At 53.8% G+C, this 24,293-nt stretch overlaps 1 protein-coding gene across 1 annotated transcript; it reads left to right on the top strand.

The window, feature by feature from the left end:
- The first annotated feature begins 4,734 nt into the window (after positions 1-4,734).
- Positions 4,735-16,659, top strand: LOC119090154 (U4/U6.U5 tri-snRNP-associated protein 2). Its single transcript, XM_037212949.1, has 13 exons — positions 4,735-4,947; positions 6,759-6,911; positions 7,475-7,588; positions 8,431-8,606; positions 8,910-9,013; positions 10,168-10,289; positions 10,508-10,608; positions 11,375-11,457; positions 11,858-11,960; positions 12,665-12,856; positions 14,750-14,890; positions 15,706-15,792; positions 16,255-16,659. The coding sequence occupies exons 1-13, from the start codon at positions 4,851-4,853 to the stop codon at positions 16,291-16,293; spliced, it is 1,512 nt and encodes a 503-aa protein (XP_037068844.1). The 5' UTR covers positions 4,735-4,850; the 3' UTR covers positions 16,294-16,659.
- The last annotated feature ends 7,634 nt before the right edge of the window (positions 16,660-24,293 follow it).

The raw sequence follows: 24,293 nt of genomic DNA, 5'->3' as shown, positions 1-24,293 counted from the left end.
CCTGTGTCGGTTAGGGGCCAATGTGCCGGCTCCTGCGGCGGCAAGGGGTTCCGAGTCCGAGCCGTGTTTAAAAGGGTCCGAACAGGGGCCGAAGGGCCTCTCAAGGCCAAAGATTAAGGGCCCAATGGAATGGCTGGAGGGTTAAAAGGTCTGGCCGCAGGACACCTTAAGGGTCCCCACCCATAGCGCTGTGATCTCAAATTTCAGTGAGATGATCTATTGCGCCGATAGGGACCGCTAAGCCAGAGCGTTCCTCTAGTTCAGCCAGAGATCACGAACAGCGAACAGTCGGCTCCGTGGTGGTTGGAGCTCTTGGGGACCCATTTCCCAAACAGGGGCAAGGCTGGCCTGCGATTTACATGGGTCGGGCTCCTATATCGTTCAGAGGCCCACAGTGCCTAACAGGGCATTCTGTGTCAACAAGGGGCCTCGGCTCGGTCAGGGGAAGATTTGCTCAACAGGGATGAGGACGGGACCACGAATGACATAGGGGCTCTTGCATTGGTTGTGGCTCTCTGACAATGAAAGGAAAGACAAGAGCCAATGATGGCTGCTCACATTGAGGTAATAAGAGTCCTGTGCCAGTCAGGAGCCCCAGTACCGAACAGTTGGCCCTCCATCCCTATTCCAGCATGGCCCGTCAGCCCAACTGGACTCATGTGCCAATTATTGGACCATCTGCGGCGGGCAGGGATGTCGTTGCGCTGATGCCAGTTCATGCATCGATCCGGGTTCAACTGCGCGGGTCAGAAAGCCTCCTGTGTCAGAGAGCGGACCAATGTGATATGATGTACCATCCCTCTAACGGCCTCCGGATCGGCCAGGGGGTGCCACTCCGTGTCGCCAGAATGACGGACGGAAAACACACACGATGGGACAAAATAGCCCTTCAGCCCTTGACCGAGAACAACGATGTGCCCCGTAATGTTATACTCAGGGGGGCCCCTTTACCGGAAAAAATGAGTGGTACCACTAGTGTTGAACGGGGTGAGTCGAAACGAATTCAAAACCCACAAGGCCATCCCGTGTTTCCATGAGAACGTTCAGACTTTTGCGGAATCGACTGGTGAAACAAATGCCATCAAAATGTTTGAGCCTGCGTGCCGAGTGCCGAAAGTTTAGTGGTCCACGCGCCTGCGTTAACCACTGCGTGTCTGGGAAGCCACAGGTACGGGGTTCTATTCCCTGCGGTACGCGTCCTCCCGTCAGGGTGAGAGGCTGGTGGACCATAAAGACCCAGCAGCTGAGTGCGTCATAAAGCCTCAATGATACGACCGTGATCTCGCTGAGCGAGGATAGCGATGGCTTGGGTTGCAAATTTCGTAAGACGGAACGGTGTTGGCCAGTGCAAGTAACGCCGGAGGGCGGGCGCCGAGCGCGCAACGATGACTATCGTAAAATGTTTCTGAATGTGTTTCAAAAGCAGTTCGTACAGCTCAAAGACTCCACTGGACGATTTGCTGTTTTACATCTTTGAGGATGTCCTCTGGACAGATTTACACTTATAGCGGCGTGGAAAATACATATTTTGCCTTTACTCTCACAGTTCCACCACTAGATTCCAGCACCACTTCGCGATACTGTAAAGACCAATGCGTCACTGGCATCAATCTAAAAACCGCACAGGCGAAATATACACCCGGAATGTCTCTAAATGTACGATTTGGTGTCCTAAAGCGTTCAAAGGTACTTTTATCAAATTTGTAAACATTTTCGTCCACGTGTTGGCCGTTGCCTACTAATAACCGCGGAGCCGACGCTGCGCGGCCCACGGAGACTGCAGCGCCTGGCGTCGATTTTTTTGTTGCTAAGATTTACGAGTGCGCATGCGCAAAGCTACGCTACATTATTTCTTCTACTACTTAATTCGAACTGAATGCTGACGATATCAAGAGAAACATACCCAAGCCATGTTAATACAAATAGTTGACCCGTTTTGACCCCCAATCCACATTCGCAGAATCCTTGCTGTCTCTGTACAGCCCAGATACACATTCTGACAAAGTTTAGGAGTTCTATTAGTTTAAAAACAGCCCATGAAACATTTGAAAATGGGCAGCGCCGGGGATGTGTTTCAAGTAATCATTTAATGAATGTTTTTTCAGTTTATCTACTATAAAAGTAAAATAGAATTGATCTCGCTCTAGGGTCTGGCCTATACTCCAGTTATAAGATGTAAAAGTGCATCGTATACATATGTATATATATATATATATATATATATATATATATATATGTATATATATATATATACATATATATCATATTTAAAACGACTTGTCCTCAATGACAAATGGGCACATCTGGCGACTTGTTTTGGTGGAGCTATTTTACCAGGGGGGGGGGCACTTTGTCAACCCTGTGCCCCCCCCCCCACCCTTGCCAAGGCTCTGGCTGCGCCTCTGGCTCCAGTTGAAATCCGGCGGAAGCCTTGATGTTTTTTAGTTGCGTGTATAGCATGTCAGCAAAGAGTACGACTTGGATGGATAACTACGTTATGGATCTTATCTGAGATCACGGATTTTAATAAGCATTCACGGATCTCAATGCGTGTTCATGGTTCTCAATATGTGTTCACGGATCTCAATCACGGAAAGCGTGATTGGAAACGGAATCACGGAAAGCGATCGGCAAGCAGGCAATGCGTCGAGATTAGTGGCATTTCAGGTTAACCATGCGCCCATTGCCGAGCTGGCACGACTGTCGAAGGCTTCAAACGACAGTGGGCTTCACGGTGACGCACAGGCCACGGCGATAAGGCAGTAATTTAGATAAACACCCTGAAAGGCTGCGATGGTGACGCCTCGCGTGTGGAGGGCCCTAAAAACGGTGGAGAACACTGAGTCGGAGGTTCCTACCCCGACAATGATCAATCTTCCGCCACGGAGAGGGGCTGATTAAGCTATCAAACAGTATTTGCTTACGCTATGCGTCTTTTGACGGTTTTTCTTCTCATTTTGACTGCGTTTTTATGAGTGGCGCTCTGCGTGCGGCTTGGTTGTTGCTGGACGTGGACGGGCGGAGGAGACAGACGGCCAACACGGCGGAGCTCGGAGGCGGCGGTGGTGCGAGCGGATGGCAGCGAGCATTACTCCTTTCAGCTGGTGACGTGGTGACGGTGAGGGGCACACCCGCGGGTCTGCTGCAATACCAGCCACCTGCCACAAATTATAACAGACGCTCTTTGTAAAAAGGCGCATCCACCACGCTAATCAAGCTGGCAGAGAGCAGGTCTGCCAAGTCCAACACAGCCAACTACATCAACTCGGTGTGGTACGAGTCATCGATGCCTTTTGTACTCACCTTTATGGTCTGGGGCAGCAATTCGATAACTGACTATCTGGCTCCCCAGGAAGGGATGATAATACAGCGCTTACATTGCTCGAAGCGCGTAAAGGTCAAGCCACCTGTTCCCTTGTCGGTAGTCGCGTTGTCTGCGGGATGGGGAATTATCTCCGCTACCTATCTTGGCTTGTGATTCGAGTGTTGCATCTGTTTTTTGCTCACACTTGATAGCAGCACGGAATCGAAACGTCTTTTAAATACAATGATTTTGCTGTTTGTTATGTACCTGGTGGCTTCTTTCGGCATATTGAGGCCCACTTATTGTGATTCGGTCTGTCGTGCCACTAGCATTGACAATTCCGAAACACCAGAAGCTTAACCCACAGCCTCCCGGGGCTCCCGACTTTCTCGACCTACCAGGACGAGGTTCGAAATCGAAATTACCCAAGAATTAAGAAGTACCCAGGACGAAGTGTGCAGAGCCGCACACGATCGAGCGTATCCAAGCAGGCTATTAGAAGAGACCCCGACAAAAACATAGCGCCCTAAGCAAGTGGTAGCGAATTGAAAGGGCCCAGGACCAACGAAGATGGCCCATGAGCCTACCGAGAGTGTCAGCGGGTTAACCGAGACCAACATGAGGGGCCCTTGAACAGCCGAGAATACCCTGGCAGGTTAGCATATGGGGCCTCCGGCTATAGCGTATGAAGTTCTCGGGCAAAAGAAAACAAATCATGGAAGGCCCCTGATTACCGAGTGCCCGACAAGCTAGCAGGAAGGGCCCCAGCAACACCACGGGGCCCTCTGACCATATGCAAAGAAATCAAGGACGAAGTACAAGGCCCCAAAAACGAAAAGCGAACCAAACCTCACATTACCTGTCGGATCGGCCCTGCGAGCGGACATATAGGGCCCCCGGAAGCAGCGCAAGGCCTCTGAGCACCGTTATGAGTCTTAAAATTCCCCAAGCATCACCCTCTGTACTCGTGGGCCCTTCACTTTCGATTGTTCTGCGACTGTTCTTGCCGCTGTTCTTGGTTGCCTGAAAGCCGAAAGACGTCCAATCTTGTTGCAGTCTGTGTAAAAAAAGAAACTGCGTCTGTTTAGGGCCTAAGGGGCATAGCTCCATGCTTGCCCCATCTCACGCCCCCCGCTCTGGATCCGCCCCTATGCGTGGACTTACTCAGAAGCCGGCCATTGTATAAACCACGACGTACCGTTATCAACGCAGCAACAACCGTTCTATGCACGTGTATCTATGACTCGATTTACACGCGTTCAAACCGAGGAGTCCGACGGAAGTTCCCTCATCGCACAGCACCACACCAAGAAAAATAGCGATCAAGTTTCTAAATATGGACGCAAAATGCGTTTAGTTTGCAACAACTGCGCCATGTTTGAATCATTTGTGTAGCAATCGTTGATGTTGCCGCAGCTGCATAGACCTTGACGACCCTGCGGATGCCGGCTTCGCTGGTGCCGCTCGTTGCTATTAAACGTTGCCATAAAGGACCTATTTAAAGCAAGGCTTACGTCTAAGCAATAAGCTGTGACGGATTTTGAAAATGGAGAGTAAGGACAACAGTTCTGAGCCGCTGCCAAAGAAGCAGAAGTTGGAGGACGTTGAGGAACCCGATGAAGTTGAATCATCTGTCGCCAAAAGTAAGAGTCCCTTGTGACGTTCAAAAGCAACATAAGTTGCGCGAACATTTAAGTACATGGAGGGAGGTTTACATACTAGCCTTAAAATGCTGCTATAAGTGCAACTTGACTAAGGACCAGTCTGTAAGAAGTGTATGATATTCCAGCAGACCAGCAACACTGTGTGAACAAGTCTAGGGCACATGTGCGGTACATCTGAGTGTGGCATACAGCCAGTACTGACTTCAGCTCATGAGGAACCTCTGTTTTAAGTAACGAGCATGCTGCAAGGGTAATACCAAATGAATGTGACCACAATTTTTGTAAATCAATCAAAGGGATAAGTCAGATGGTGTATGTGAAATGAGAGTGGCACAAGGGTATGCCAGGCATCTCATAAGGCGACCCAGGCATTTGGAGAGGTGACATATTTCTTGCAAGTTTGGGTTACTCGCAAGGTTGTAATGTGCTCTTCAATGACAACTTTGCAGCATTTGAGGTTTTTAAACTTTGAATTCCATTACATATGGTAACCCTTTTTTAATGGAGTACCCATGGTGGTGATAATAGTAGGTCCATTCAGTGGTTTTTCTCCATCTTGGTATAAAAGAGGTCCTCAACATAGTTTCTAGCATTAGCCTGCAATTTGCTGCTATTGAATTCCCATCATTTATCCTCATATTCATTTCCACAACCTTCTGCTCTATGCATGGAAACTGGCTCTACTGTTCCAGACACTTCTATAGTTAGGACACTCAAAACAACCATATTGCAACATGGTCTCAAGCTGCAAACATGAAGAACATGACACTGAGCAAACTAAGTGCCCCTTGGCCAGCAGTGCTTAATGAAAGTAGAGCATTAATTTTTCTTGGAATAAGAGAGGCGATTTCGTATTTGGCAGAGCCCACATCATATACCTGCCCAGACATAGCGTGGTCAGTTAAATGTTAAGAGTGCTTCAACATAAGTAGTGTCTTTAAGTAGTTAAATAAATGAATATGTCAAGCAGCACACAGAGTTGTATTACTATAGTGATGTGAAATACTTTGATTCCCTCTTGACATAAGCCTAGAATATAAAAAAAATGTTTGGTGCTATTCAATTTATACCAGTGAGCATTTTTCCTCTTGCTTGAGCATGGTGCGCTACATATGCTGTGAAATAAAAGGTCCAGCATTGGGTGAAGCCAAAAAACACTGTTCCTGCCAGCTTTTAGCTTCTTGGAAACATATGGGAAGAAACATTGAATTGAATTAAATTCAATCATCCAGATTTGATAGAATTTAAGTTGATCTTCATATAGAATTAAATGAAAGTTGTCTGTCTCCAGCTGATGGCCCCCTCCAACTAACACCAATTTCCTTGGCAGTGCCCTTCCCCCAATTGTGTTTGGTATGCCAGAGGCGTGCATGGTCATTTGTTCTCAACTCCAACATTAAAAACTTGCTTGAACATTCAAGGAATGCCTGGGGCTTTGACTGAACTCAGTAATGGTGCCTGTGACCCTGGTTATGCTCACTCCTGTTGTAGGATGTTCTCTCAGTGCACTCAACCAAAGAATTAGGCATTGTGGCCATTTATGTGATTAGGTACTTAATGGTCTTTTCCTTGAATATGCTCAGAGTGCTCAGAATGTACTCAGAGTGCTCAACTTGCTCAGAAGGTGCTCAGTGAAACATCTGGTGACAATTTGGTCATTCATTGTAAAGTGATGACTGGGCATGACTTTAGGTTTGTGTATGCTTAATGCCTAAGTTTGTTTATAACAGAGTGCTTCTTGATGACTATGTTGAGTGAGTGACACACAATGCTTCATGGCTGTGTTTCAGAGAAAACACCAGAAACGAAGCTGGCGAAAGAATGCCCATATTTGGACACTATCAACAGAAACGTGCTTGATTTTGATTTTGAAAAGCTCTGCTCGGTATCTCTGTCAAGAATCAATGTATATGCTTGTTTGGTGTGTGGGAAGTACTTTCAAGGTGAGTGTGCCTTTTTTCATTATGCAGTGCTGGTATTGCGACAGGTGCGGTGACCTGAATCAGGCACATGTCATAACGTGCGTTGTCATGGGGATAAGCGCAGGCGGTCGTGTGCTCGTTCGTCTGTTCAAATGTATAATTGACGCCGTCGAGTTGTCATGCGGACAACGGACGTCGATTCGCGGCGTTGCTAGGCCGCTTTTGTTTTCAACTGACGCCGCTGCCTTGGTCGTTGATCCTCGTGTGTTGTCCACTGACGCCGTTGCCCCAGTCGTTGATCCTTGTGTGTTGTCCACTGACGTTGCCCGTGTCGTCGATCCTCGTGTGTTATCCACTGACGTTGCCCGTGTCGTCGATCCTCGTGTGTTGTCAACTGACGCCGTTGCCCGTGTCGTTCGATCTTCGTGTGTTGTCCAGTGAACCTGGTGCCCATGTCGTTGATCGTGTGTTATCCGCTGACGTTTCCCGTGTCATTGATTCCCGTGTGTTATCTGCTGACGCGGTGCCCGTGTTGTTCGATCCTCATGTGTTGCCCACTGACACCGTTGGCCGTGTTCCGCCAGGCCGCGGGCAGAGCACGCACGCCTACACGCACAGCGTGAGCGAGGGCCACCACGTGTTCCTCAACCTGCAAACACTGCGATTCTACTGCCTGCCGGACCAATACGAGATCATCGGTGATAATTTAATTAAATAAGAAGCCGGGACGAGACACGCGGCCGGTGATAATTATCATCGGGGAAATGCTGGTTGGCGGACCAGCGGAGGGCGTAATTTAATGCAGGACAGCCCGGAGCAGGGCGGCTCGTAGACAGGGGACAGTGCAGATAATTTACGGAGATGGCGACTGATGTTACGTTAGTGTTTGGGCCATGGAGAAAGCGGGACATATGGTGTCGCCTGATGTTTTGGCCTCTGTGGGAAGCTCACTGCTTACCGTGGTCTATCGTGTACCGCTTTGAGACGATTGTAGTTGAGGCGTTGCCTCTTTGTGACGACTTTAAGCTGCTCACACATCCCTTAAAATATACTTACGGCGACAAATGTTCGTTCCCATATTTTAGTTATATTTATTTATCGTAATTATATTTTAGATGCTTTTATATAATGTATGTTATATTTTATATTTGTTTGTGTATATTGTATTTATTTATTCACATTACTATATATATATATATATATATATATATATATATATATATATGTGTGTATATCATATTTGCCATCTTCCTCCTGGCTAGGATACTGCTTTCATGAAGGATTTCTTGTTCATCCCAGTTACGCGCACTATAAAGTCTATAAGCCATTGGGCCGGAATGAACTGGGGAGAATTTAACCTAGGAATAAAGTGACCGCTCGAAATCTTGCACCTTCGGGACATACGGTAGCAGCCTGACCGCGTGTCAGTCACCCTACCGCTTGGCAGCCCGCCAGAGCGCAGCACACATGCTCGCCCCCTCCGCGCCTTCCACTGGACGGCGCGTCCCGGCGCGTCTCTGACCGCGGTGCGAGTCGGCAGACTCGTCGCTGGAGGACATCAAGTACGTGCTGAACCCGACCTTCGAGGCGGCCGCCATCTCCAAGCTGGACTCGCAGACCAAGCTGTCGCGCGCCTACGACGGCTCCAACTACATGCCCGGCACGGTCGGCCTCAACAACATCAAGGCTAACGACTACTGTAACGTCATCTTCCAGGTGCGCGTCGGCGTGGGCGGAGCCGCGGCAGCTGACGGCGGCGAGGGCGGAGCGCCGGGCAGAGACGACTTCGGCACGGGAATGAGACGCGTCCAATCCCAGTCGCGTGTCGTTGCTTGTCGTGCGGCTCTGGGGACTGATCCCTTGTGATCATCCCATGATCCCATGTGTACTGTTTATCCCATGATCTGGTCCGTGATCTTGACTGATTCCATCCCATTATCCCATGTATATGATCCCATGATCCCACGTCTACCCGCCTGTGGTCCGCCGCGGAATGAGAGCTGTTCCACGTACCTTCAGGCGCTGTCGAACGTGGTGCCAATCCGCGACTACTTCCTCAACGAGTCCAACTACAACTGGATGAAGCCGCCGCCGGGCGACAACATGTTCTTGCTGGTGCAGAGGTCAGTCGGTGTCGCGGTCCGGTCGCCGGGTCACGGGGGCCCCGCCTAGGCCTGATTCCCGGTCAGCTGAGGTCACGGGGACGCGGCCGAAGCCAGACTCCTGGTCAGCGGAGGTCACGGGGGCGCGGTCGAGGCCAGACTCCCGGTCAGCGGAGGTCACGGGGGTGAGGCCGGGGCCAGACTCCCGGTCAGCTAAGGGCACACGCTCGAAGAGCGAGGGACGAACAAGGGAGGTGGATGTTAAGTGGATGACGATGAACGGGGATTAGCTTTGGGCTAGCTTGGGAAGACCCGAAAGAGAGCCAGCATGCGCCGGTCTGTGGCCTTCCGTCGCGCTTGTTGTTACGCCGTCACGCCTCTTGTCATGCCGTCACGTCTGTTATCACGCCGTCACGTCTGTTGTCAAGCCGTCAGCTGTCCTCATGCCGCCGCTGTCCTCATGCCGTCACGCCTGTCCTCATGCCGTCACGCCTGTCCTCATGCCGTCACGCCTGTCCTCATGCCGTCACGCCTGTCCTCATGCCGTCACGCCTGTACTCATGCCGTCACGCCTGTCCTCATGCCGTCACGCCTGTCCTCATGCCGTCACGCCTGTCCTCATGCCGTCACGCTTGTTTTCGTGCCTTCACGCCTGTTGTCACGCCGTCACACGTGTTGGGACGTGGTGTGAGCCAGCTGATACAGGCGTCTACGTAGGCATCCTGCGCGCAGCACACGGCTATGCACGCCACCCAGCCCGCCCCGGCACCTGCCCGTGGCTGATGGCAAGCCGTAGACCTGCTGTGTGTAAGCCCGGCTTCGCTCCCCTTCAACCTGCCGTGTGTAACTCCGGCTCCGCTCCCCTCCAGACCTGGCGTGTGTAAGCCCGACTCCGCTCCCCTCCAGACCTGGCGTGTGTAAGCCCGACTCCGCTCCCCTCCAGACCTGGCGTGTGTAAGCCCGACTCCGCTCCCCTCCAGACCTGGCGTGTGTAAGCCCGACTCCGCTTCCCTTCAGACCCGCCGTGTGTAAGCCCGGCTCCGCTCCCCTCCAGACCTGCCATATGTAAGCCCGGGTCCGCTCCCCCCCCCCCCCCCCCCGAGACCTGTCGTGTGTAAGCCCGGCTCCGCTCCCCTCCGACCTGCCGTGTGTAAGCTGGAGCCATCTGTCGGCAGGTTCGGTGAGCTGGTACGCAAGCTGTGGAATCCGCGCAACTTCAAGGCGCACGTCTCGCCGCACGAGATGTTACAGGCCGTGGTGCTCTGCAGCAAGAAGCGCTTCCAGTTCACCGACCAGGGTAGGCCTAGCGCTGTGGCGTGGCGTGATATGATTGGTTGCCCGGTGACCGTGTGGCGGCGGGCTCGAGACTGGCTGCCGGTTTTTTTTGGAGGGGGGAATTGGTTTCACGCGCTACAGTCGGTGTGAGAGACTGCCACGCTGGTGTGATGTGCGTCGTTGGCCGGGCGGTGCGGACCTCCGCACCCGTCCCTCTGAGGCGGCCGCCCTGGCCGACAGGCGACCCGGTCACCTTCCTTTCGTGGTTCCTGAACGCGCTGCACATGGCGCTGGGCGGCACGAAGAAGCGCGGCTCGTCCATCGTCTACAAGACGTTCCAGGTGAGGCCCGGCCCGGCGCGGCCGTCAGCGGGGCTGCACAAGGCGCAGCTCCAAGTGGGCAAACCCGAGGATGTTCTGATGAGCCCCGTGCCGGCTCCAGCATGTGCCGGACTTTTGTTTGCATTACCTGTGACGTGTTGTAACCTCGTCAGCGCAAGATCGTAAGCGGAATGTGGATGCTGGTGTTGGTTTGTATAATAACATCTTCATTATTCGTGCGTCGTTATTTGTATGTTCCGTTTGATGGGGCTGTCTCATTGTGGCGTCATGGGGGGCCTGAATGATCTGGTCTGTGGTTTGATCTGGTCTGTACTCTGATCTGGTCTGTAGTCTGGTCTGGTATGTGGTCTGATCTGGTCTGTGGTGTGATCTGGCCTGTAGTCTGATCTGGTATGTAGCCTGATGTGGTCAGTGGTCTGATCTGGTGTGTGGTCTGATCTGGTCTGTGGTCTGATCCGGTCTGTGGTCTGATCTGGTCTGTGGTCTGATCTGGTCTGTGGTCTGGTCTGGCAATTGGTCTGATCTGGGCACTGGTCTGATCTATGGTCTAATCTGATCTGTGGTCTGATCCGGTCTGTGGTCTGATCTGGTCTGTGGTCTGGTCTAGTAATTGGTCTGATCTGTGGCCTGATCTAGTAATTAGTCTGATCTAGTCCGTTGTCTGGTCCGTGGTCTGGCCTGGTCTGCTGTCCGATGTGTGAACTGATCAGCGCCACGGTCCGGAGCTGGGCGGCCTGGAGCTGACGCCCCGCTCGGCCTGCCGCAGGGCCGCATGCGGATGTACAGCCGCAAGATGCCGCCGACGGAGCTGACACCCGAGCAGAAGCGGGAGCTGCTCTCCTCGCCAGAGTGAGTCGACACACACGCGCCGCTCGAAGGGGCATCCGGAATATGTCTCGCTACCGATAGACAGCATAAATAGAAGAGACAACAGAGATAGACAGCACAGACAGACGGCAGAGATTAGCAGATTAGATGACCGACCAATGGCTGTAACTTGGAGCATTGAGAACGGTACGCGTCCGTGCCGCTGGTGGCCTGTCGTCGAGTACGGCACACGTCCGTGCCGCTGGTGGCCTGCCGTCGAGTACGGTACACGTCCGTGCCGCTGGTGGCCTGTCGTCGAGTACGGTACACGTCCGTGCCGCTGGTGGCCTGTCGTCGAGTACGGTACACGCTCATCCACGATCGTAATATGATGTACTGGGCACGGACAGTGCTGTGACGTGGGGAGGTATCTGCGCCGCAGGTACCAGGAGGTGCTGGAGGAGACGCCGTTCCTGTACCTGATGGCCGACCTGCCGCCCCCGCCTCTCTTCAAGGATGAGCTCAAGGAGAACATCATTCCCCAGGTGAGTGCGGTAGTCACGTCCGCCACGCCTCGGGCTCCAGGGAGAGAGAGCCAGCCGTTTAATTCCCGTGTATTGCGCAAGCATTTCACGACCCCATTCCAACGAACGGCGTGAGCTATGTTTCCTTCTGATGACATTTGCACTGACGGGTGTGGGTGTAGCACTGATGGGTGTGGATATAGCCACGGCCGACGTGCTATGCAGGACAAGTCGGGATAGAAGTGGCGTATTCATGACGTTATTTCTCAGCCTGGCATATGCCAAGGTTGGCCATGCACGACCGGAGTGACACAAATGTATTTTATTTCTACCAAGTTCATGGACATGTTTCCACCAGTTCTCATTCGTTACACCCAACATTGCAGTTGATTTACCCTCAATAAGGAAGAGATTATATTTTGGCATGGAAGTGATCTTTTGCGAGGAATAGGGAATAGTGATATGACCTATAACAACGAACAAAAGGCTTTGGGAACCAATTGTTGCAGCAATGTGTGCCATGCTTCTGTGCAATCAGATGTTCGGTTTTCGGGGAAAATAGGTCACGCATGGATCCGTTATAATCGGAGGTCATACATTGGCCCGTTATGGTGGATAGGCCATTCACTGACGTACACCTTCACCTATCGTAAGGCAAGGCGTCGTCTCCCGCACAAACCTACCCTCGACCGAGACTAAATGCTAGTTTTCGCTTCGGCCGACAGGTGTCGCTATTCACCATACTGAACAAGTTCAACGGGCGCGAGGAGCGCGAGTACAAGACATACAAGGAGGAGATCGTCAAGCGGTTCGAGCTGACGCGCCTGCCGCCTTACCTCATCCTCTGCATCAAGCGTTTCACCAAAAACACCTTCTTCATCGAGAAAAACCCGACCATTGTCAACTTCCCCATCAAGGTGGGCTGCGCTCGTGGCGTGCTGTTGCACTGGCTGCGCTTGAAATGGTAGGCGAAAAATAGGACCCTCTCAAGCATGATAAGCTCGGTTTGATGCAACGTGTGTTATGGCGCTTGAGGTCATCGAAGCTGTACATAATGGTCAAGGTTGCTGATTCACTTACCTGTTAATGGGGGTGGGGGTAGCGTAGTGGTTAACATGCCTGCGTTAACTGCGCAGTGGTTAGCGTGTCTGCGTTAACCACTACGCTCTGGGAAACCAGAGGTACGGGGCTCGATTCGTCGCGGTGCCCGCCCTTCCTGTCAGGGTGAGAGGCGGCGACGCCATATAGCCCCAGCAGCTGAGTGCGTCGTAAAACCCCAATGACACACACATTTCCCTGTTAGTGGGTTGAAGTGGATGCTCTGTGGCTCTACATACCCCAAAACCTGAAACGTCGGCGAACATAATCTTCATGCTGAAAGTGGGGGACTGGCCACAACATGAGGTGGACGTACAAGGATGGACACATGCTTGTTCAGGCAGATGACTACAGTTAAATGCATCCAGGCATCTACATGCTTGAATATGCCTAAAAATATATGTATTGTTGAAGCCGTGGTAGGTTACCAGCGGGCGTGTCTTGCTTATGTGTTTGTCTCTGCATGATATAATATGCATGAAAGCTAACACAGCAGTGCGTCTGAAATGATGTAACATGCATGAAAGCCAACACAGCAGTGTGGCTGAAATAACATAACACACATGAAAGCTAACACAGCAGTGGGGCTGAAATGATATAACACACATGAGAGCTAACACAGCAGTGGGGCTGAAGTGGTACGACATGCATGAAAGCCAACACAGCAGTGTGGCTGAAATAACATAACACACATGAAAGCTAACACAGCAGTGGGGCTGAAATGATATAACACGCATGAGAGCTAACACAGCAGTGGGGCTGAAATGATATAACACACATGAAAGCCAGCACAGCAATGGGACTGAAATGATATAACACACATGAAAGCTAACACAGCAGTGGGGCTGAAATGGTATGGCATGCATGAAAGCTAACACAGCAGTGGGGCCGAAATGGTATGACATGCATGAAAGCTAACACAGCAGTGGGGCTGAAATGGTATGACATGCATGAAAGCTAACACAGCAGTGGGGCTGAAATGGAATGAAATGCATGAAAGCCAGCACAGCAGCAGCCCTGGAGTCGGGCATCTCGTGATCAGCGCTTTGTCTCACTGTTCCAACCGGCGCAGGTGTAGTCGCGGTACCTATGACTCAGGTGACGTCACACATCACGAGCGCGCAACACACCGCTTACCCGAGAAGACTGCCCCGCACTGATGTCCGTTGTTCTCGGTATATTGCTTTGGCATTGATGTAGCCCGCTTGCCGTAGGTAACGACGTGAACTTTGAAAACAACTGACCGATTTGCCGTGTATGTTCTCTGCAGCCAGGCAGTGAAACAGTGACTGTGCCATTTGTTGATCTTTTTGACAGCCTCGTCGCATCCGTGTGACCCAGGCACATGTCGATGCCCTCGTCTGGCTTCTGATCAAGCATGTTTATCCCTGCAGGAACCCTGTGCTATCGTGTTACAGGTGACCGAGAGTTTTGCAGATTCTCTTTGTAGCGCGGTCTTGGGTTCGATTCTCGTTCCGGGACCTTTTGCTGTCCCTGGTGTTCTGTATGGAGTGACGATGCTAGCGGCTGTGGTCTATACATTCGACGCCTAACCCAGCAGTACCTTGTTGCAACTCCCTGCAAAGCAATGATTTTGATTGGTAAAGATTGCTGATTCTTGACCAGTTCAGGGTAGGTGAACATGCAGTGACCCCGGGGCGATCTCTGTGACCCCTGTGCAGTCGATTAACCTCGCTGTGTCACTGTCGCAGTCGATTGACCTGGCCGAGTACCTGGCGCCGGACTGTGCGGCCGCCGCCGGCAACACCGTGTATGACCTGCTGACCAACATCGTGCACGACGGAGAGCCCGGTGCCGGCAAGGGGACCTACCGCTGCCACACACTGCACAGGGTAGGTCATCACTACCTGCTGGCCTGCCACACGCTGCACAGGGTAGGTCATCACTACCTGCTGGCCTGCCACACACTGCACAGGGTCAGTCCACACCGCCTGCTGGCCTGCCAGTGTGCGCAGGGTCACAGGAGTGTATGGCCAGTCCTGACTGCACAGTCGCGTGTCACACGCCGCAGGATCGGCTGACGTGGCCTGCACACGCGCGAGACGCTTCACGGGGTCAGTGAACACGGCCTGCTGGTGTCACGCCACACGGAACCAGCGAACACCGCGGCTCACGCAGCGCACTGTACACGATCAGTCAGCGACGGCTGCCAGAGTCGACCAAACGCCCCACTCTGGGGCAGCCAACACCGCGTGCCAGTGCCACTCACGGCACAGTGTCAGCGAACCCCAGCTGCCGGTGTCATTGCGCCCATCGGGACAGGTAGCAGCTGAAACTACGCGCTGTGATGACGCGCGGAGTCCGTGTCACGATCATGGGACGGCGTGCAGTGGCGTCAAGGTACGTGGAAGTTGGTTGGGCTGGGTTTGTGCAACATTGTCCGGGCAGAAAAGTTTTAGCACAAAAGAAACTTAAGATATCATTCAGTGGATATGAAATGATAGGACGGCAAAAGTGCCCTCTCGAAGGCGCGTGTGCTTTGCCCCCGACGGCTCTTCATCACGAATTATCTTTATAACCCCCCCCCCCCCCCACACACACACACCGTCACACCGTCACTCGGTACCCCGTGACTTGGATGCAGCTGGTCCCGGCCGCCGCGGCCGGCGGATCCCGGCACTCACTGCCCCCTCCCCTCGCCTCCCAGGGCACGGGCAAGTGGCACGAGCTGCAGGACCTGCACGTGCGGGACATCCTGCCGCAGATGATCACCCTGACCGAGGCCTACATCCAGGTGAGGTCCACCTCCGCCGGCCGGCCGGTGCAGCCGCGCGCTCTCCTCCACTGACAGCATCGGGTGGTGACGACGGGGATGTCCTCGACCGAGATCTCGGGGTGTATGCACATACTCCGTTTCCTAGCAGCGTGTGTACGAGGCGTCAGCGCAGACCAAGTCGGGCACCAGCCACTACCTGAATCACACTGCTGCTTTTCGCGCATGTTCTATTTTCTTCTTATTTGGTTATTGACGTGCGTTTTGATGCCAAGGTGGTAAGCCGAGTTACGTCTTGGCGAACCGAACATGTCTGCACCCGCGCGATACACGTAGGCTGTTGATGGAGATAGGTTTGAAGCTTCGACTTACCTTAAACTAACGCCGCTGTATCGATGTCGATGACACTTCGTGGACGGAGCTTACCAGTTTCCCTTGCATTAGCCAGCAAAGCGCAGTGGTGACTTGGGACCCCTTCGTCAGATCTACGCGCTGCGGGAAACCACGTCGGAGGCGACGTGACGCCATCTTGACGTCATCCGCCGCCTCCTCGCGTAGTCGATCTGCAGCAGGCCGCCGGCAAACTCGCACTGTGTCGTCATGAGCATCATCAACCGCCGCGCAAGCGAACGGCGGTGGCGGACCACATACAGACGCCGACACAGCGGAGCGGCAGCGATGGGTCTTCTGCTGTCGCCGCCGCGGGCGCCTGCTTTTCTGCTCGCTGCCGGCCGGTGCAGGCGGGCGCGTGGCCCGCGTGTCACGTGACCTCGGCACAGACACCTGTGCGCCACGGCGCAGACGCGGCGGGCTGATGAACCAACCATCACGTGTCTTAGTTGCGCGTGTTTTGTAATGCGGCACGTGTCATCACGTGATCCAATACAGTTGTATTGCTCTGTCGCGTGGTGTTTGAGTTGTTTCCGGACACAGCGAATGATCTCCGTAGAAGGGGCTGACTCAGCCAAAGATCGCTGTTTCAGAGGTCATACAGCTTGCAAAACTGTGGATTTTTCCCTATAGGCGAAACAACTCGCAAGAGGTGTGTTTAAGGAAAACTGAAACATATTTTTAACGGGTTTTGAACCTCGTTTATTTTTGTTTTCGGGGGGTCCGCGTTCGAAATGCGCTGAACGCGCAAGGGACCGCGAAGTGTAGGGCGAGGTAGAAACCGCCGACCATCATCCTACTGAGAGGGGTCACGAACTTGACCTGCAAACAACTAACGGAGTCTGAAATGATGGAAAGTCAGTGACAATATCAAGGTATTTGCATTCGACACGGGTCACTGAAGCTTCCGCAACTGACAAGTGCGCTGGGAGGTCTCGCCCTCGAGAGTGGGAGGTGCTGCATCGCCTCCGAAGGTTGGTCATGTGAGGAGGTCCGCGAGGTTTCCCAAAGTGATGATTTCGGTGTGCGCAGGTCTTCCAGCACAGCACGTCCCGCGCATTGTGGGGAAAAATTGCGTCATGTTGTACCACTCACACCCGCAACTAAGTTTGCAAAGCGACCCGTCTGGGTCCGCATGCAGCACATGTGTGTCAAAGGCGCGGCTTCAGTACACGTAGGCACGGCACCTCGTCCAGGTCTTGGGACATGGCTTCTCCAGAGCGATGCCCAGGCCGAAGCCGGCAGCCTACTCTTGACTCCGCGAAAGTGACGTTTCCATGTCATGCCTCATAAGATACCCTCTGAGATAATCTTGAACCAGCTGATGCGAGTTGTCGCAAAGGCAACAAAATACGAACTCGCAAGCAAAACAAAAGAAACAAAAGAAAAGAAAACATACGTTGGGCGCGAGTTCGTGAACGGAATGCATACGAGGATAGCAAGCAGAGTGAGAACGAGGGCAACTCCACGCTGGAGATCCAGGGCTGGTGTGTGCCGTTCCGAAGCGCGCCTGTTCGCTTTTCAGACAATATTGGTAATGCATTCATAGTTCTGTAACGGCCTGGCGTTTAAAAAATCCCGACTAAAAAAAACTGAGCATTTTCTCTGCTCTGTCTAAAAATGGCGCAGTTGAATTCTGAAGGTAGCACATCTCCATGCTGACAGTTTCAGTGAAATTAGAAATAAAGGGTGCTATTTTGGCCTCTCTACCTGTCGATTTGTACTGGAATGGCCCACCTATTTCTAGTTACGCTTTGCATGACTGCCCTCGACACGGAATACAAAACTATGCATGTTAACCAGACTTAAGTGTATGGAGAGATCAATGCAAATTTATGTTTCTTTGGCCGTGATGCACGGTTTCCTCGACTCGCATCTAAATAGTGGACATTCATGGTTTGTAGTCAGTTATCCAACACCGGCGCGCACACTGTGGCACTATCTTCCAGGGGCGATACTTTGGATACCGGCCGTGCCTCGTGCTCGATTTTTGATAGTTTTAGCAATGACACATCAACGCAGACGTTTTGGATTTCATTGCAGCCTTTGGTACCTCACTGGAATCCACGCCACGCTCCTATCAGCTTCATTGTTTCAATGCTTGTACCCTGGAATCTAGAAGATCCAGTCCTTGTAGTCTAGTCTTGCCTTAGTCTTGCATTATACGGCATCATCTTCTTGCATAATATGGGCCACCATGACAAGGAGTTTGAGCATGCTTCTAGTTGTAACTTTTTGCGGCTGGAGTTATTAAGATAGCTATCACTGCTTGCTTGATGCAGCAATTATCACGGTATTTGCCTGATGGATTGTCTACATAGACACTACCAGCTGTACTGCAAGCGGTCGGTGTGCATTCGTAGCAGAGGTAATTGTACTGCAGCGTTGATAACCAATCACCGCAAGCTCTGTGTGTCAGTGAACGCTGAGACCCAGAGCTGGTTCTCACTCAGACCGCAGACAAGGTCGACGTTTTCAATGACCGCGCTCGGTTCCCACGCGCGTGCAGCGTATGGTGCACCGACAATGGCGCGTTATAAAACCGCCCCGGCGTTCGGCGTAAACCAGCGCAGAGGCGTGCCCAGAAGATGCCGCGAGCGGGTCCGGTGGTCGGCAGGGGCAGTTCCAGGGAAGGGTGATGTGAGAAGGTCCTGGAACAGGCGTGGTGGCTGCAAGGATTGGGGACAAGGGCCATCCGTATGCCTCGTAATCCGCCCGCGTTCTACTACCCCCCCCCCCCCCCCCATTCCCCCAGTTGTCCTGTGTACGCCTCTGCGGGACCGTGATTTACCGGGACGAGGAGTGATGTCACGGAGGGGGGAGGGGGCACAGCACAGGCACTGCAATGCACAACATTGTGCAGCATTGCAACGTGCGGTATTAAAGCATTGCGGTGTTCTCGATTACACCAACATCACTGTTCTGGACAGGGCTTCACTATTTTTCCGGACTGCCGGTTTCAGTCAAATGCGCGAAGCACCTCCGCTGGACTGCGCCTCGTTACCCGTGGGGTGGTTCGAGCTGCAGTAATGTTCGCATTTGGCTTTGAGCCACACAAGTCGGTGCAGTTCGAAGCGTCGACAGAGGACCAGCACAGCGGCAGCGCGGGACATCGCGCCGGCACCGCATCCGCCCACGGAGCAACGACGTCACGCATTGGGCAGAGGCGACCAATCGGGAGTGTGGGGACAAAGTGATCTGAAAATGGCGTTGCGTATGAAAGACGGTAGACCGTGCAATTCCTTAGGCAAAATTGAGGAAGAAATCGCACTTTTTAAAACCTGGAGAGGTCATATCCCTGTCCACAGCCCCCCCCCCCCCCCCCAGCGGTTGCGCCCAAGCATTCACGCAGCACATGAGCGCGTCTCGAACGTGCCGGCGCTTTCAGCAAGTGACGCTCGCTACCAGATGTTCACCAGCGATATGGCGCCATCATGAGTTATCAGTGCGCGGCGCTATGGATAGCTTCAAGGATCTCGGTGCGCGGCGCTATGGATATCGTCAAGGATCTCGGTGCGCGGCGCTATGGATATCGTCAAGGATCGCAGTGTGCGGCGCTGTGGATATCACCAGGGATGTCAATGCGCGACGCTGTGGATATCGTCAAGGATCTCAGTGTGCGGCGCTGTGGATATCGTCAAGGATCGCAGTACGCGGCGCTGTGGATATCGTCAAGGATCTCAGTGTGCGGCGCTGTGGATATCGTCAAGGATCGCAGTGCGCGGCGCTGTGGATATCGTCAAGGATCGCAGTGTGCGGCGCTGTGGATATCGTCAAGAGTCTCAGTGCACAGCGCTATGGATATCACCAGGGATATTAGTGCGCGGCGCTGTGCATGCCACCAAGGATATCAGTGCAGTACTTTACCTCACCACCTGCATACCTGCGATGATATGTTGTCAGCTTACCATCGCGCGCTACTAATGAGTTTACAGCCAGTTTCGATATCATTTACAGTCGCATGGGTTTGCTGTCACATGAGACAACATATTACAGTTTTTATCGCGTTTTCCGTCATGTGTTACAGCCGTTACAGGAGCTCCGTTTTGATGGCCAAGATGTTTATTTCTCAACGTCGGATTTGTCGAGAACAGACGAGCGGTCCTGCGATGCAAGTAGAGCGTCTCTCTCTCTCCCCCCCCCCCCCTCTCTCTCTCTCTCTCTCTCTCTCTCTCTCTCTCTCCTCTCTCTCTCGCTCTCTCTCCTCTCTCGCTCTCGCGCGCCTCCTCTCTCTCTCTCTCTGATCTCTCTCTCTCTCTCTATCTCTCTCTCTCTCTCTCTCTCTCTCTCCTTCTCTCTCTCTCTCTCTCTCTCTTCTCTCTCTCTCTCTCTCTCTTCTCTCTCTCTCATCTCTCTCTCTCTCTCTCTCTCTCTCTCTCTCTCCTCTCTCTCTCTCTCTCTCTCTCTCTCTCTCCTCTTCTCTCTCTCTCTCTATCTCTCTCTCTCTCTCTCTCATCACTCTCTCTCTCTCTCTCTCTCTCTCTCTCTCTCTCTCTCTCTCTCTCTCTCTCTCTCTCTCTCTCTCTCTCTCTCTCTCTCTCTCTCTTCTCTCTCTCTCTCTCTCTCTCTCTCTCTCTCTCTCTCTCCTCTCTCTCTCTCTCTCTCTCTCTCTCCGACAATTTACGTCATGATCGGGATAGTATCGTAGAGCTCTCGACTTCAGGTGTGATCAGTCACTTGGGTACTAAACGGGGCACCAAAACAGTCGGTCCGTGGTCCTTCATCCGTGGTCAACAGTCATCCGTGGTCCTTCAGCTTCTTTGAATAATCCTGCAACTTAGTTGTGCCTGACTTTGTGTTGGTTGGCTTTGTTGGTTGGTGTTGGTTGCACTGAGTTGGTCTATGAGAGTAACGGACTGGTAGCCTGTCGATGAACGAAAACGAGAATGCATGAATGGCTAACATAACACGTCCAGAACGAGTTCAATGTTAAATGATACCGCGTTTTTACCGCCCATTGTATCCCACGTACACAATTACCTGGCGTTACATGTTTCATTCAGCTAATGTACCGAAGCCCCTTGACCTGGCCTTTGCCGTGGAGCCTCGTGCCAGTGGCCAGCGAGCGGGGCCTGTCCTTTCTCCAGTGGAAGGGGTCGGTCAATGACACACCGCCGTCTCACGCTGCCCCAGATAACGCTGGAAATTGCGGCGAGCGGACGGCTGCGTCCCGTTTCCAGGCCAATTTCCGGCTGCCTGACCCGGCTAATCGGCAAATTGCAGGCTTGGCCAGCGGCGGACCAGGCCTGGCCAGCGGCGGACCGGACCACTGGAGCTCCGGTGCTTGCCCATGTGTTAATGCCAGGAGCTGCACCCTGACGCAGACGAATCAGAGGAGCGCCCCACGCTATGCCCAGACCACACCCAGGTGCGGACGAATCAGAGCGAGCGCCACCGCTACTGCCCAGACTACACCTGACGCAGACGAATCAGAGCGAGCGCCACTGCTACTGCCCAGACTACACCCTGACGCAGACGAATCAGAGCGAGCGCCCCGTTACCCAGACACACCCAGCAGACGAATCAGAGGGAGCGCCACCTGTTACTGCCCAGACACACCCTGACGCGGACGAATCAGAGCGAGCGCATGACTGCCAGACCACACCCAGGTGCGGACGAATCAGAGGAGCGCCACGCTACTGCCCAGACCACACCCAGGTGCGGACGAATAGAGGGAGCGCCACGCTACTGCCAGACCACACCCAGGTGCGGACGAATCAGAGGGAGCGCCACCGCTACTGCCCAGACCACACCCAGGTGCGGACGAATCAGAGGAGCGCCACCGCTACTGCCCAGACACACCCAGGTGCGGAGAATCAGAGCGAGCGCCACCGCTGCTGCCCAGACTACACCCAGGTGCGGACGAATAGAGGGAGCGCCGCCGTTACTGCCCAGACCACACCCAGGTGCGGACGAATCAGAGGGAGCGCCACCGCTACTGCCCAGACTACACCCAGGTGCGGACGAATCAGAGGGAGCGCCGCCGCTACTGCCCAGACTACACCCAGGTGCGGAAGAATCAGAGCGAGCGCCACCGCTGCTGCCCAGACTACACCCAGGTGCGGACAAATCAGAGGGAGCGCCGCCGCTACTGCCCAGACTACACCCAGGTGCGGACGAATCAGAGGGAGCGCCACCGCTACTGCCCAGACTACACCCTGGTGCGAACGAATCAGTGGGAGGGCCACCGCTACTGCCCAGACTACACCCAGGTGCGGACGAACCAGAGGAAGCGCCGCCGCTACTGCCCAGACCACACCCAGGTGCTGACGAATCAGAGGGAGCGCCGCCGCTACTGCCCAGACTACACCCAGGTGCGGACGAATCAGAGCGAGCGCCACCGCTACTGCCCAGACTACACCCAGGTGCGGACGAATCAGAGGGAGCGCCGCCGCTACTGCCCAGACTACACCCAGGTGCGGACGAATCAGAGGGAGCGCACCGCTACTGCCCAGACTACACCCTGACGCAGACGAATCGGAGGGAGCGCCACTGCTACTGCCCAGACTACACCCAGGTGCGGACGAATCAGAGGGAGCGCCGCCGCTACTGCCCAGACTACACCCAGGTGCGGACGAATCAGAGGGAGCGCCACCGCTACTGCCCAGACTACACCCTGGTGCGGACGAATCAGAGGGAGCGCCACCGCTACTGCCCAGACTACACCCAGGTGCGGACGAATCAGAGGGAGCGCCACCGCTACTGCCCAGACTACACCCTGACGCAGACGAATCAGAGGGAGCGCCACTGCTACTGCCCAGACTACACCCAGGTGCGGACGAATCAGAGCGAGCGCCACCGCTACTGCCCAGACTACCCAGGTGCGGACGAATCAGAGGGAGAGCCACCGCTACTGCCCAGACTACACCCTGGTGCGGACGAATCAGAGGGAGCGCCACCGCTACTGCCCAGACTACACCCAGGTGCGGACGAATCAGAGGGAGCGCCACCGCTACTGCCCAGACTACACCCTGGTGCGGACGAATCAGAGGGAGGCCACCGCTACTGCCCAGACTACACCCTGGCGCGGTCGAATCAGAGCGAGCGCCACCGCTACTGCCCAGACTACACCCAGGTGCGGACGAATCAGAGCGAGCGCCGCCGCCACTGCCCAGGTGTGTGACGAGATGCTACACCCTAGTGCGGACGAATCAGAGGGAGGGCCACCGCTACTGCCCAGACCACACCCTGGCGCGGACGAATCAGAGGGAGCGCCACCGCCACTGCCCAGGTGTGTGGCGAGGTGCTACACCCTAGTGCGGACGAATCAGAGCGAGCGCCTCCGCTACTGCCCAGGTGTGTGACGAGGTGCTACACCTTGACGCGGACGAATCAGAGCGAGCGCCTCCGCCTGTGCCCAGGAATGAGGCCAAGAGTTATTGCCCGGTATGGACGAATCAGAGCTAGCGCCAGCGAGCACAGCGACCGTTTGTCTCATCTACGCTTGCCTTATTAAAAAAATGGCTACGTTTTTGCACAAAGCTGTAGGGGCATTACGTAGAACGCTCAGTTTCCCAAAAGCGTCCAGACAGACAACCGCCTGTCCAGCAGCTCGTGTCACGCGGCTGTGTCGGCCCACCCGTTTGGTGACCGCATAGTGTGCTCTTGGTGGTGGCGTTGTTACGCGGCCAATGCGTCCAACTCGGCCACCGCCAATGCGCGTAGTGGCGCATTGGCGGTGGCGTGGTTACGCGGCGACCGCGCGCGGTCCACGCGCTCCCGGACCATGCGCGCCAGGTGCGGTGCCGGCAACGATGTGGTCAGGTGCGTGCGAAAGGGCTGGAACCTTCACTTGTTTGTCCCGCACTCATAGGGTTTTGCTCCGAGGCAGTAGCATGGTGTGTGCTAAAGGCACTTCAAATTGCTTTTTTCTGTGCACGCACGTCTATAGTTAAAAGTGACATAGGCTTTGGCTGGGAATCCGCCTGATTAACCTGATGCCCAGCAGAAGTAAGACCAAATAGATGAAAGTTATGCCTCAACACACGTCGACCCGTAGTCTTCGTCAGTAAAAAACACATGCACGGCTCTAACGTTGCCAGCGTGCGAGGAATTGTACGCACCGCGCTACAACCACTGCACAAATTTCCGCCACCTCCTCCTCCTTCCTAGTTTTAGTTACGCTGAGTACA

The sequence above is a fragment of the Pollicipes pollicipes genome, unplaced genomic scaffold (assembly GCF_011947565.3).
Source record: "Pollicipes pollicipes isolate AB1234 unplaced genomic scaffold, Ppol_2.1 Scaffold_1600;HRSCAF=1878_pilon_pilon_pilon, whole genome shotgun sequence".
Lineage (NCBI taxonomy): Eukaryota > Metazoa > Arthropoda > Thecostraca > Pollicipedomorpha > Pollicipedidae > Pollicipes > Pollicipes pollicipes.
The sequence above is the reverse complement of the archived record's forward strand: the minus strand, read 5'-3'. Positions and strand labels throughout refer to the sequence as shown.

Coding starts and splice junctions, on each gene's coding strand:
- LOC119090154 (XM_037212949.1), top strand. CDS start 4,851: ATGGAGAGTAAGGACAACAGTTCTGAGCCGCTGCCAAAGAAGCAGAAG. Junction 11,961..12,664: donor AGGAGAACATCATTCCCCAG/GTGAGTGCGGTA, acceptor TTCGGCCGACAG/GTGTCGCTATTCACCATACT. Junction 12,857..14,749: donor TTGTCAACTTCCCCATCAAG/GTGGGCTGCGCT, acceptor TCACTGTCGCAG/TCGATTGACCTGGCCGAGTA.